Raw genomic sequence first — 13,255 nt, 5'->3', positions numbered from 1 at the left:
TTTTCAATATCCATAGTTATCACATTTTCGAGTGAAGATGTAGAAAATGAACTTATTCTAACATCTAGGTAAGTCTATGTTTATTTCTTTACAACTTACAAATTTAGACGCTTTTAATTCTAGTTTAACAACTGATGAACCTTAACAAACACAGTTTTTTGTGTGTCATTGTTTTAAATTATTGTCCAGGTGTGATTGCAATCTTTTTTTAGATATATTTTTATAGTAAATTAAATTTTTAAAAAAATCATTAAAAGTATGTGTTAAATTATGTATTTTGTAAATTTAGTACAAAATATATTATTATACAAAATTGGTAAAATAAAACAAGAAAAGCATACGCATAGTGGCATAGTACATATAGTTTATCTAAAATAAATATAAATTATTAGGGTAACATTATATGAATTCCATGTCATACTTGTACAATAAAATTAACATCCTTTTTAAATGTTATGAATAAAAATGAAGTGATATATTTCAACTTTCATTTTTTTTTTAATTAACAACTTTTAATTTATATATAATTTTTTTTATCAATAATAAATAAATATAATTAAACAAAACAGGAGTGTGACAACCTTTTATAAACAAACTCAGTTCAATCCTAAGAAACAATGAAAAAGAAGGTTAAGTAGTTCTAGCTAGATTTTACCAATTATATATTGCTATTTATAAGCCAAACTGTTTACCCAAATATTATGCAGTAGTTAGGCAGCAATTATGCAGCTTTTATTGTGCAGCAACAACAGTGACACTTAAATTATTATTGCTCAAAAGTGCTGCAATCCTTCCATTCACACCATTCCTTCTTACTTGGTTATCAACCTTAGACGCTCCACATATATTCCTTGAGTCTTCCTATAACACCATGCCATTCTCCTAACCTGCCACCACTTCCATCAACCACAGTTTACCACAAGAGTTCCCTAGGCAACATCTATTTAAACATTAAGGACCTAAGGAATGAAAACAAATTAAAGGGTAAAGCACCCAATTGGAATAGGAAAAGTTGAAGTTCTTTATTCTCATCCTCATCCAAGTCCTAGCCTCTAGTTGTGCAAGGCTAAATACCTCTTATGCATCCACCTTTCCTTCTTTGAACACCACATCATTCCTTTGATTCTAGGTGCTCCATACCACGCTACCTAAACCCCTTTCCAAACACGATTTCTCTTCGCACTAAAACGAACTGTAGAAGATGATGTTTCATATGGTTGTGATACGTCGTAGACCACACTTGAAAGACTATTCTACATTCTGGAAATAGATGGTTAACCGTTTCTTCTTTCTGATTACATAAGGGGCACATAGAGGATGGTAAGTTTATTCATCTTCTCTATAGATTAGTTCTAGTTGGTATTTTCCCTTTCAGGATTCTCCAAGCTAACATTAAAGCATTGGGGGTGGCTTTTATTTCCCATAAAGTTTCCATTGCTTGGCTGCTTTCAAAGGGTGTAGACAATGTAGAACTTGATAAGCAGATTTTACTGAAAACAATTCTCCTTCTTTAGCTGCCCAAACTAAGGAATTGTGTTGGATTCTACCAGTATTTGTAGTAAATTAGGCTTTAAAACGAACAAAAATAATGGTTTCCCGAGGCGTGAGTAATCACTGTCCGTAAGGACTTATCCGCGGTATATTGCTCAAGTCCCCCAAGATACAACAGGAACTTCCCGGTAATTTCTGAGGATCGGAATTAGCAAGTTACCCTTAAAAGAGTAATACCCAATGAAACCCAGAAATATAATAATAATTCAAATAAAGTAAGTGAGGAGAGAGAAAGTGAAAAAGAGAAAGAAGGTGGGAGGAAGAAGAAGGTGTTGTTGGTGGGTGAAGAAGAGGAAGAAGGTGAAAGCAAGATGCGTTTTCTGAATGAGGGGAACCCTTGCTTATATAGGGAAAAAAGTAACAGCCCCAAACGGCCACAACCCACGTTCCAGCAGTCATCTGCGACACTATTCCAGGTCCCAGCTGCACAACCTCCTGAGAAGAACGGATTCTTCGAAGGTCTGAGTCTCACGCTTTACCCTTGCACAAATCGTGAGTGAAGAGAAAAGGAACGCTTGCACGAGGGCTTCCGTGAATCGTGCAACAAGGAAACTGAACCCTAGATTTTAGGTTTGTGAATCAAAACCGCATTTAGGTTCGTGAGTCAAAACTATATTAGGGTTCATGAATCAAAGCCACATTCTCTGTTTTCCGTTTCACAAAATCCCACTTTGTTTTTCGTTTTGCAATATACACAGTTTTACAACAATCCCCCACATATTGCAAAAGATAAAACATAGAGATAAAGAAAGAAAACTTCTGGGTTCATCTAAGATGTAATGCATAAGAGTTGGTATAGCAAGCTATATGAACCAGTCTTAGATTGATGAACGTAACACATAGTGTAGTTGGTATAGCAAGCTATATGAACCAAGACACTTAGTATGTGTTAGAGGTTTATCAATCATAATACACCCCCACATTACTTGTTGTTATCGCTGTGTTGCGCTACTAGGCCATGCGTGTGCCCGGTATTCATAAGTGCTATAGAGATCTTGTCAAGATCTCATGCAAGCGGCCCCACTGACACTCATATAGGTGATTTCATCAAGTGTATGTTGCAAATCATACACCATCCATAAAGGATATGAAAATCATTAAAACTTTGTAAATCGTTAAAACTCTTTTACCTCTGAATTTTAACCACAAAGTTTATCGTCTCGATAATGCAATAACTAGTACTTTCACACACACCATAGGAATGGACAAAATTGATTTTAAATCAATATCAGTGCTAGCAGAACTAACAAGTGACTTGTTTTTACCCATATGAACCTTATTCATGGGATCTCCAATCACAAAGGTTGGGTTTCCATCACTTGTTTGTTTGCAAGTGGCTTAAGTCTCATTCCCCTCGATGTTTCTAAAACCATTTTTTCTCCCTAAGGGTTTTGTCAGAGGATCTTCCAGATTCCGTTCTGACTTTTTCAACCACTCAGCTTCACTACTAGCCATTTCTAGAGCAACAAACTCAGATTCCATTGTTGATCTTGCAATAATAGTTTGTCTGGCTGATCTCCATGTAACTGCACCACCCCCAAGTGTAAATACATAACCACTAGTGGATTTTGTCTCATCTGAATCAGAGATCCAGTTAGCATCATTGTACCCTTCTAGCACAACGGGAAATACACTATATTCAATGGCATAATCCATTGTACCTCTCAAGTATTTCATGAGTCTTGCAAGTGCATCCCAATAATCCTGACTAGGACATTGAGTGTATCTACTCAATCTACCTACTGCATAAGCAATATCTGGTCTAGAAAAGCTCATCAAATGCAATAAGCTCCCAATTATCTGGGCATACTGAGTTTGAGAAATAGATTATCCTCTGTTCTTCTTTAATTTAGAATTAGCATCATAAGGAGTACTCACTGACTTGAAGTCATAATAACCAAACTTCTTAAGAAGTTTCGCAGTGTATTTTTCTTGGGATAGTAATATACTATCTCACTACAAGAAAATCATGAAATAGAAACCAATTTTTAGAGACCAAAATAATTAATTGCAATAGTAACTAAATTAGAGACCATTTTAGAAACTAAACAAAAAATTGGTTTCTAAATTAGTTTATATTATTTTCTATTATTGTTAACTAGTTTCTAAATTGGTATCTAATTAGCAACCAAGGTTTTAGAGACCAAATTTAGAAACTAAATATCTGGTAGTTAAAACTTTGGTTGTTAATTAGATACCAATTTAGAAACTATTTAACAATAATAGAAAATAATAGAAACTAATTTAGAAACCAATTTTTTGTTTAGTTTCTAAAATGGTATCTAATTTAGTTACTATTGCAACTAATTATTTTGGTTTCTAAATATTGGTTTCTATTTTATGATTTTCTTGTAGTGTCTCCCTTCCTTATGATTTTAACTCCTAGAATCACACTTGCTTCACCCATGTCTTTCATCTCAAACTTAGATCCAAGAAACAATTTTGTTTGAAAAACTATATCATTGCATGTACCAAAGATTAACATGTCATCCACATACAAACATATAATGACATATTCACCATTTTCAGATCTAAAATACACACATTTATCAGCATCATTGGTAGAAAAACCTTCACGAAGTAAAACATTATCAAGTTTTTCATGCCATTGTTTTGGTGCTTGTTTCAAACCATACAAAGATTTTAAAAGTTTGCATATTTTTTCCTTTTGACCTGGAACTACACATCCTTCAGGTTGAGTCATATAAATTTCCTCTTCTAATTCACCATTCAGAAAAGTTGTTTTAACATCCATTTGGTGAATTACTAACTTATGGATAGATGTTAAGGCTAGCAACACACGGATAGAGGAAATCCTAGTAACAGGTGCAAAAGTATCAAAGTAATCTATGTTATGTTTTTGAGTAAACCCTTTAGCTATTAATCTTGCCTTATATTTCTGTATGGATCCATCAGGATGGTACTTCTTCTTAAAGATCCACTTACAACCAATGAGTTTTGCTCCTTTAGGCAGATCTACTAAGGTCCACGTATTATTTTTCTTAATTGAATCAAGCTCAGTTTTAATGGCCTTATCCCAATGTTTAGCATCAGGAGCACTAGTAGCTTCTACAAAACTTATTGGATCATTCTCAACTAGATAAGTATAAAAGTCATCTCTAAAAGATGTTTCCTTTCTCTGTCTTTTACTTCTCCTAACATCCTCACTTAAGGTATCACTAGCACTATCTATAAGTTGTTCAGATGTACCACTACTCTTAGAGGAAAGATATGTTCAAAGAACTTAGCGTTTTTCGTCTCTACTATAGTGTTACGTTCAATTATATCACTATTAAGAACTAAAAACCTATAGGCAACACTATGTTCTGCATATCCTAAGAACATACAATCAGATGTTTTAGAGCCTATTTTCCTTTTCTTAGGATCAGGTAACATCACTTTAGCTAAACACCCCCACACTCTTAGGTATTTCAGGTTAGGTTGATAACCTTTCCACAACTCATAGGGTGTTTTACCAGTTTTCCTATGTGGTATCCTATTTTGCAAAAAAACACGCGGTAAGCAGAGATTCACCCCATAAATTATCAGGAGCATTAGAACTAATAAGCATGACATTCATCATTTCTTTAAGAGTCCTATTTTTCCTTTCAGCTACTCCATTAGACTCAGGTGAATACGGTGGGGTTACTTCATGAATAATACCTTCTTTTACACAATAATCATTAAATAAAACATATTCACCACATCTATCTAATCTAATTCTCTTAATTTTCTTATTCAGTTGATTTTCTACTTCCACTTTATAAGTTAAAAACATGTCAAAAGCTTCATCCTTATGCTTAATTAAATACACTTTGGTGTATCTAGAAAAATCATCTATAAAAGTTACAAAATAATTTTTACCACCTCTAGACATTGTTTGTTTTAAATCAGCAAGGTCGGTATGAATTAAACCAAGAATTTCAGTTTGACGTTCTACAGAGTGACATGTTTTCTTCGTTATTTTAGATTCTACGCATACATCACATTTACTATTTTGTTTGTCATGCATGTTGATTAATCCTAGTCGTTGCAATTTCATAACATACGAGGAATTCACATGTCATAATTTAGCATGTCATATATCATACGAGTCAACAATATAAGCAGAAGATTCAGATTCATTCATAATTTCAGAAATGTTCAATACAAAAAGGCATTGATCACAATATCCCTTTCCCACAAAAACATTGTTTTTTGTCATAACAATCTTGTCATATTCAAATGACACTTTAACCCCAACTTTGCTTAGCAATGTCACAGAGATCAAATTAACTCTAATTGATGGCACATGTAGCACATCACTCAAAACCAGAGTTTTACCAGATGTGAGCTTCAGAAGAATTTTTCCTTTTCCTAGGACAGGAGTTGTCCTGGAGTCACCGAGATATACTTGTTCTTCTCCATCCCCCACACTTGTGTAGGAGGTAAACACATTTTTGTTTGCACAGATGTGTCTGGTAGCCCCAGAGTCTACCACCCATTTGCTCACATTTGTCACAAGATTTACTTGTGAAATGATTACCACAATAGTATTTTCCCCTTCGACTAGATTTGCCTTAGGAGGATAGCCATTTTTGGCCCTATGTCTGCATTGAGGTGCATGATGACCTAACTTTCCACAAACAAAGCAATTACCCTTTTTCTTGAAAGTGGGGTTAGTTCCATTGGTACGAGAGAATTTGTTATATTTCTTTTTATGATCAATTTTTTTCTTGTACCTTTTTGGAGCTAGTTTGTCTTCTACCACGTTTGCTTTGGCAGACAAAGTTTTGGCCTTTGCAGCAGCGCACTCCTTCCTGTTTGTGTCTTCGATGATGATGTGGGTGATCAAATCTGATAGTGTCATCTGCTTGTGTCTGTGCTTCAGTTGTTGTTTGTAATCCGTCCAAGATTGCAGAAGCTTTTCGATTAAGAGTTCGGACACGAATTCATCCGGCAAGGTTATGCTTTCAGTTTTGATATCTTCAATCAACTTGTGATTTTCGTTTATCTGGATTTTGATGTCTTTACCTTCGATCATCTCCCAGCGGTAGTAGTTTGCAATTATGAACCTTTGTCTGACGATGTCTTCGGCAGTATATTTGAGGATAAGAGAATCCCAAATATCTTTCGCATTCTTATAAGAAGCATAAACATCAAACAGATCGTTAGATAACATACTGAGTAAAGTGTGACGACATACCTTATTTGCATGGATCCAATCGTCAACTTGTTTCGCAGCCGTGGTTGAGTCGGTTTGGAAGTTGTAAGTGCAAGAGCAACTTTGTACATGTCCAATAGGGTGGACACGCGTTCTTGCCAACGTCGAAAATTCTGACCGGTGAAGACTTCAATCTTTGAGACATCTAGAAATGGTTTCGCAAAAATGGTTTGCGTTGTGAAAACAACATTTGATGTTCCCTGAGTAGCGTTGTTGTTGTCGTTCGTATTTTCAGCCATAAATCCTTACGATTGTAGTAAATTAGGCTTTAAAACGAACAAAAATAATGGTTTCTCGAGGCGTGAGTAATCACTGTCCGTAAGGACTTATCCGCGGTATATTGCGCAAGTCCCCCAGGATACAACAGGAACTTCCTGGTAATTTTCGAGGATTAGAACTAGCAAGTTACTCTTAAAAGAGTAATACCCAATGAAACCCAGAAATATAATAATAATTCAAATAAAGTAAGTGAGGAGAGAGAAAGTGAAAAAGTGAAAGAAGGTGGGAGGAAGAAGAAGGTGTTGTTGGTGGGTGAAGAAGATGAAGAAGGTTAAAGTGAGATGCGTTTTCTGAATGAGGGGAACCCTTGCTTATATAGGGAAAAAAGTAACAGCCCCAAACGGCCACAACCCACGTTCCAACAGTCATCTACGGCACTACTCCAGGTCCCAGCTACACAACCTCCCGAGAAGAACGGATTCTTCGAAGGTCTGAGTCTCACGCTTTGCCCTTGCACAGATCGTGAGTGAAGAGAAAAGGAACGCTTGCACGAAGGTTTCCGTGAATCGTGCAACAAGGAAACTGAACCCTGAATTTTAGGTTTGTGAATCAAAACCGCATTTAGGTTCGTGAGTCAAAACTGTATTAGGGTTCATGAATCAAAGCCACATTCTCTGTTTTTCCGTTTCGCAAAATCACACTCTGTTTTTCGTTTTACAATATACACAGTTTTACAACAGTATTTAGGTATGTTATCAACTGTGTAAGTTGTTCTCTTTCCCATTCAAAAGTTATCATTCTCTAGCTCAGATTTCATTCCCATCTTGATTCATTCCACTAACCAACCTACTCAATTATTTTCTCTTTTATCTTTTGAGATAAGATACAACCTAGGATATTTCTGTTTCAAGGAAATATTGTCTAACCACTTGCCTTCTCATAATAGAATATCTTCCCCATAATCATATCATGAAACCAACTAATTGATTGACCTTCCTCACAGACTTTACACAAATCTCGTCACCGCCAAGAATGTGACCTACTATGATTAGCTTTTCTTCTTCTCACGCTTGTGACATATTTAGACTTCACCACCTCTCTCCATGTTCCTGTCTGGTCCGCTTTCAACTTCCATATCCATTTGGCTACTAAAACTTTATTAAAACTTTTTACATTCTTTATCCCCAAACTCTTTTATTTCTTTGGTTTACTTAAATTTTTTATCCAAATAATTTTCTTACCTTCACTCTCTCATTCCCACAGAAACCTCCTTTACAAGCTCGTAATTTCTTACATATAAAATATTATTATTTACTAACAACAATATATGTACTCTAAAATCGTCATACAATTTCAATTAAAAAAATATTGATAAAATTAGTACCTTAATCAAAGTCACATACATAATATTTTAAAACTAAAGTCGCATTAAGTGTTTAAGACTTGGGTGTGCATCACAAACATAGCTTAAAGTCAAGTCGTATATGTGAAGGACAACTTTAGTTATTTTGAAAAAATAAAGTAGTGTCCATAATAACGAATTTCATATTCATAATTTTTCTACAATTGAACATTCACGTTAGTGTCAAATTACACTGAATTTTCCTCACCAAGCCCATAGCAAGTATATGTACGAGGCTATAAGAGCTAATTTGCATAACAAGTTAACTCAGCCCAACAACTTCAAACACACATTTTAAGAATGAAAAGAAGTGTCTCAACTAGTGGCCCTAACTCTACCAGCTATACCATTTAGGAACAATAATTTTTCTTGTTTTACATTAACGTTGTTGTATCATATTTTCGCTGTCAAAGTTTCAATTATTGTCCAAAACACTGACACACCACCTTCTCACCCATCTTCTTCCATAAATATGCATATATAGAAAGAGACTTTAAAACTAACCATTTTCGAACTAACCTTCTTTATTCTTCTGCAAACTATCATGGAAGACGCAAGTTTCATTTTTGGAGTCATAGGTAACACACACCACATGTTCGATAGTTGGTGTGTACCAATCTTGGTTTATGCCCCCAAAAGGGTGTTTCATAATAGTGTCTTTTCTTTGTTTGATGCAGGTAACATCATCTCAATTCTCATGTTTCTTTCTCCTGTGTTAGTTCTCTTAAACCTATAACAATATTCACTTTTTATTACTTTCATCTTCAGATTATATATATATAAATCTCATGTTCATTGCTAACTGATGCAGACCAACGTTTTGGAAAATAATAAAGCAGAAATCCACTGAAGATTTCTCTAGCCTTCCATACATTTGCACATTGCTTAACTGTTCTCTTTGGACTTACTATGGAACCATAAAGCCCGGAGAATACCTCGTTGCAACTGTTAATGGTTTTGGCATCTTGGTGGAGATAATCTATATTATTCTATTTCTCATATATGCACAAAAAAGTATCAGGGTGTGTATGTATATTATTACAATTTGGATTCTTACTCTTTTAAGAGTAGTTTGTTAGTTTTCATTCTCAAAATTTTCTGAAAAGTTCCTGATATATCTGGAGAGATTTGCGCAATACATTCGGATAACTTTTTATAAACAGTGATCACTCACATCTTAGAAAATCAACACTGTTCATTTTTAAGCTACTCTTTTAAGTGTAACTTGCTAGTTCTCATTCTTAAAATTTTTTATTATATTTTAGTAATTTGCGCGATATACGGTAAATAAGTTCTTATGGACAATGATCAACATTATTTGTTTTTAAAGCCTTATTTACTATATAAATAAGCCTGTTTCTTCATAGTTCATCACTTGATATATTGATTTGATTCAATTTCAGGTTAGAACTGCGATTCTGGCTGTGATTTTGGATGTGGTGATCTTTGCAGCAGCAGTAGCTACAACTCTGCTAGCTTTGCAGGGAGATGGTCGTAGTGGTGCTGTTGGTGTTATGGGAGCAGGTTTGAACATTGTCATGTATTCTTCACCTCTTTCTGTCATGGTAAGTTTCACCAAATCTAGTTTTCTATCAGAATCAAAATCTCTAGTTTCTTGAATTCATACACATTAATTAATATCCAAAATTTACATACAAATTCAAACTTACATGTAATTAATTAATATTCACACACACCTATATGTAATATGTAATATGTATTTAGAGTTTAGAAAACTTCCAAAATGTCCTTGTCCGTGATACTGTTTCTCTCATCTTCTTGTTTATGATATTGACCTAGCTAGTGTCCCACAGGGCTGATTTTTTCTCAAGAGCATCTCCCACTGGCCCATCAATCATGGCATTTCTTCAATTAGATCCAGCACGTGATAAAATAACATTCCACCCACTACTTGCAACATGAATAAAAAACTATATGAAAAAAAATAATTATGAGAGATATTTTTGAACATCGTACTAAAGATTAAATTATTTCATTTTTTATAAGTGAGTGTAAATCTTATCTGAAAAGTCGATTTTATGACATTAAGTTAAACTTTAAATTCACATTCTCATTATATAGAGCTGTTTAAAACCTATTTTAACAACAATTTGTACATTCCTCATCATTAAGATTTAGGTATTTTTTTTAAAAAAAACCTCAAATAAGAAAAAAAAAACTCCATCTTTTTTTCTCCCACTTGAGATTTATTGGGACCAATAATTTGAAGGAAAATTAAAAGGGAGTGTGTAATTTTTTTATTTTAAGAAAAATAGTTTTTTATTTGAGATTTTTAAAATGGGACATCAATTACCATTGCCATTTTTATTAAAAAAAATATCATTCTTAAAAAAAAAAAACAAGACATTATTTATTTTATACATTTTAATTATAACTCCCAATTAAACAAAAAAATAAATATCCTTCTTTCTTTGTGGCTATAATGTGTCCATCTAGGTTGAAACATGTATTCAATTAGATAATTTATTATCTGGCTTACAAATTTTCCTCTTTGTCTTACCTACACCATGCAAATATGAACTATTTTATGAAACTTTATGTAAAAAATGAATGCTTTTTTTTTCTTTACTTTCTAATTTGATTTTTCTTTTCTTTTTTTAACTCTTGTCTTCTTATACATATACTCTTTATTTTTCAGAAAACAGTAGTCACAACAAAAAGTGTGGAATACATGCCATTCTTGCTTTCCTTTTTCTTCTTTCTAAACGGTGGCGTTTGGTTGTTGTATGCTGTTCTTGTTCGTGATGTTATCCTTGGGGTAAGTTTTGCATTCTCTCATAAATTTAATTTCACTATAAGATCTTTAATATTCCAATCATAAATACTCACATCTCATAAATTTCTTAATTTTTATAATGACTATCTAAAATATAATAGAAACTTTTATTTCTAAATATATAATACTAGAAGAAAATTATTCTTAGAGATTGAATAATAATAATCTTCAAGTTTAAGGAATTGGTCACTAATAAATCAATTTAAAAAATAGTTTATAAATTTTAATAATAAAAAAATTATTTTAAATACTAATAAATTTTTTAGTCTATAAAATAATATCTAATTAATTATTTTTTCTCTAAAACTAATTTTTATTTAATAATTTTTTATAGTGAATATATCATAAATAATATTTTTTCCACAAAATTAATTCTTATTCAATATGTTTATTGAAATGTTAATGAATAAAATCTGATTCTTCACCATAGATAATCATTAAACTATTACTCATTTTGTGAAGTGTACAATATTCAGAACTTGTAAAAGATATGGATATTATCATACTTATATAGAAAAGAAATTAGAAAACACTTTTTTTCCTTGAAGTAGTAATCACTAGTTTGTTGCATGCAAACAAAAGGTGCCAAATGGAACTGGATTTTTGCTGGGGGCCATGCAATTAGGGTTATATTGCATCTACAGAAATGGTGGAAGAAAAGTTTCAGAGAAGAGATTGGAAGAAGGGATGCAACATGAACCACTCATCTCTCAGCCAAATAACCAGTCACATCAGAGGGAACACTGGGCCACCTAGTTTTCATTATTTCACCTTCTTTTTCTCCATTATTGTTTCATATTTTCAAACTATCAAAACCTAAACTCAATTAGTTAATTCAAATAGAGAGTGTTTCAAATCCTTTTTATATAGAGAGTGTTTCAAATCTTTTTCAAATAGAGTGTTTTTGTTTCAAACATGTGAGATAAATGTTATGCTTTTTTAGTCTCTCCCAAGTATAAACCCTAATGTACATTATTTATGCCCTAATTGGAGTAATCTATGAATAAATACTAAATTCTCTATATATATTATGGAAGTTTTTTCAGCTTTTTTATTGTTATCTAGCATTTTTTAAAAATTAATATGAAAATTAATAATATCCTTATTTTTTTAACACTTTGTATTCCTTATATTGTGTTTCTTTATTTTTTTTCTCATTTTTTAAAATGAAAATACAGTATATTTATTTTGATATAATAATAAAAAGATAAATAATAATCTAAAAATATAACACTATGAGAAAATCAATAAATAATTATCAATTTTAGAGAAAAAAAAATAATTAGTCATTATATTAACTAAATTAGATACTAACAAATTATTGATATCTAAAGTAATTTTTATTATTAATAAAAAATTATAAAATAGTTTCTAAATTTATATATTAATTAACTACGTAGATTTTAACTACTAATATTTCAAGTTCTAAATTGATCTCTAAACAAACTAATAGACACTCATCTAGAATATAAAGTAGTTAATAACTAAAATCTTGATAGATAAAGTTAGATACCAATTTAAAGACTATTTTGTAATTTTTTATTAATAATAAACTAATTTAGGTACTTATATTTTTTAGTTTATAAAATAATATCTAATTTACTCGAATAATAATTAATTAATAATTGATCTCTAAAATTAGTTTTCATTTAATAATTTTTTTTATAGTATAAGTAGTGAAGTACCAAACATTAACATGCTATTTAGGTATTTATAATTTTTTAATTAATATTATATTTAGAGTTCTAATGGTATAAGATTTGGCTCTGGTTGATAAGCTGTGCTGAATGGGATAAGATAAGAGTGTGTACAGATTTGAACCACACAATGTCCTTTATTCACTTATCTTTTTTCCTAAGTTTGGTTTGTATTACATTCTTTTTCTTCCTTATATATAGTATGTGAGGATATATTTACTAATCAAATGAGAAAAGAAAAAAAGTTTAAAAATATATTCAAATTAAAATCAGAATTTAAAAAAGTTATATGACTTTGTTTACAAATTAGCTTAGTTTTAATTTACACAAACTATTAAAGTAAGACAAAAAAAAATCATTAAATAAAAATTAATTTTTGAAGAAAA

At 31.9% G+C, this 13,255-nt stretch overlaps 2 protein-coding genes across 2 annotated transcripts; one reads left to right on the top strand and one right to left on the bottom strand.

Annotated features, from left to right (window-relative positions):
- Nucleotides 1-2,889: 2,889 nt before the first annotated feature.
- Nucleotides 2,890-6,993, bottom strand: LOC137822460 (uncharacterized). The gene is made up of 4 exons (XM_068627347.1): nt 6,715-6,993; nt 5,643-6,670; nt 4,323-4,763; nt 2,890-3,313 (listed from the first exon to the last, which is right to left on the bottom strand). The coding sequence occupies exons 1-4, from the start codon at nt 6,991-6,993 to the stop codon at nt 2,890-2,892; spliced, it is 2,172 nt and encodes a 723-aa protein (XP_068483448.1).
- A 1,597-nt stretch (nt 6,994-8,590) lies between these two features.
- Nucleotides 8,591-12,037, top strand: LOC137821919 (bidirectional sugar transporter SWEET17-like). Its single transcript, XM_068626723.1, has 6 exons — nt 8,591-8,953; nt 9,053-9,089; nt 9,187-9,397; nt 9,779-9,940; nt 11,035-11,154; nt 11,755-12,037. Exons 1-6 carry the CDS (start codon nt 8,920-8,922, stop codon nt 11,926-11,928), a joined length of 738 nt encoding a protein of 245 aa, XP_068482824.1. The 5' UTR covers nt 8,591-8,919; the 3' UTR covers nt 11,929-12,037.
- Nucleotides 12,038-13,255: the final 1,218 nt, after the last annotated feature.

Source organism: Phaseolus vulgaris, chromosome 9, assembly GCF_000499845.2.
Source record: "Phaseolus vulgaris cultivar G19833 chromosome 9, P. vulgaris v2.0, whole genome shotgun sequence".
NCBI classification, from domain to species: Eukaryota; Viridiplantae; Streptophyta; class Magnoliopsida; order Fabales; family Fabaceae; genus Phaseolus; species Phaseolus vulgaris.
Note: the sequence above shows the minus strand (reverse complement) of the source record. Positions and strands in the feature narration are given on the sequence as shown.

What these genes read in the sequence shown, in the direction of transcription:
- LOC137822460 (XM_068627347.1), bottom strand. Translation starts at nt 6,993, where the DNA reads ATGGCTGAAAATACGAACGACAACAACAACGCTACTCAGGGAACATCA. An exon ending in ATGTCGTCACACTTTACTCA is followed by an intron (nt 6,671 to 6,714) that starts GTATGTTATCTA and finishes GCTTCTTATAAG; the next exon opens with AATGCGAAAGATATTTGGGA. An exon ending in GCCTTAACATCTATCCATAA is followed by an intron (nt 3,314 to 4,322) that starts GTTAGTAATTCA and finishes GAGCTTTTCTAG; the next exon opens with ACCAGATATTGCTTATGCAG.
- LOC137821919 (XM_068626723.1), top strand. Translation starts at nt 8,920, where the DNA reads ATGGAAGACGCAAGTTTCATTTTTGGAGTCATAG. An exon ending in ATGCACAAAAAAGTATCAGG is followed by an intron (nt 9,398 to 9,778) that starts GTGTGTATGTAT and finishes ATTCAATTTCAG; the next exon opens with GTTAGAACTGCGATTCTGGC. An exon ending in CTTCACCTCTTTCTGTCATG is followed by an intron (nt 9,941 to 11,034) that starts GTAAGTTTCACC and finishes TTTATTTTTCAG; the next exon opens with AAAACAGTAGTCACAACAAA.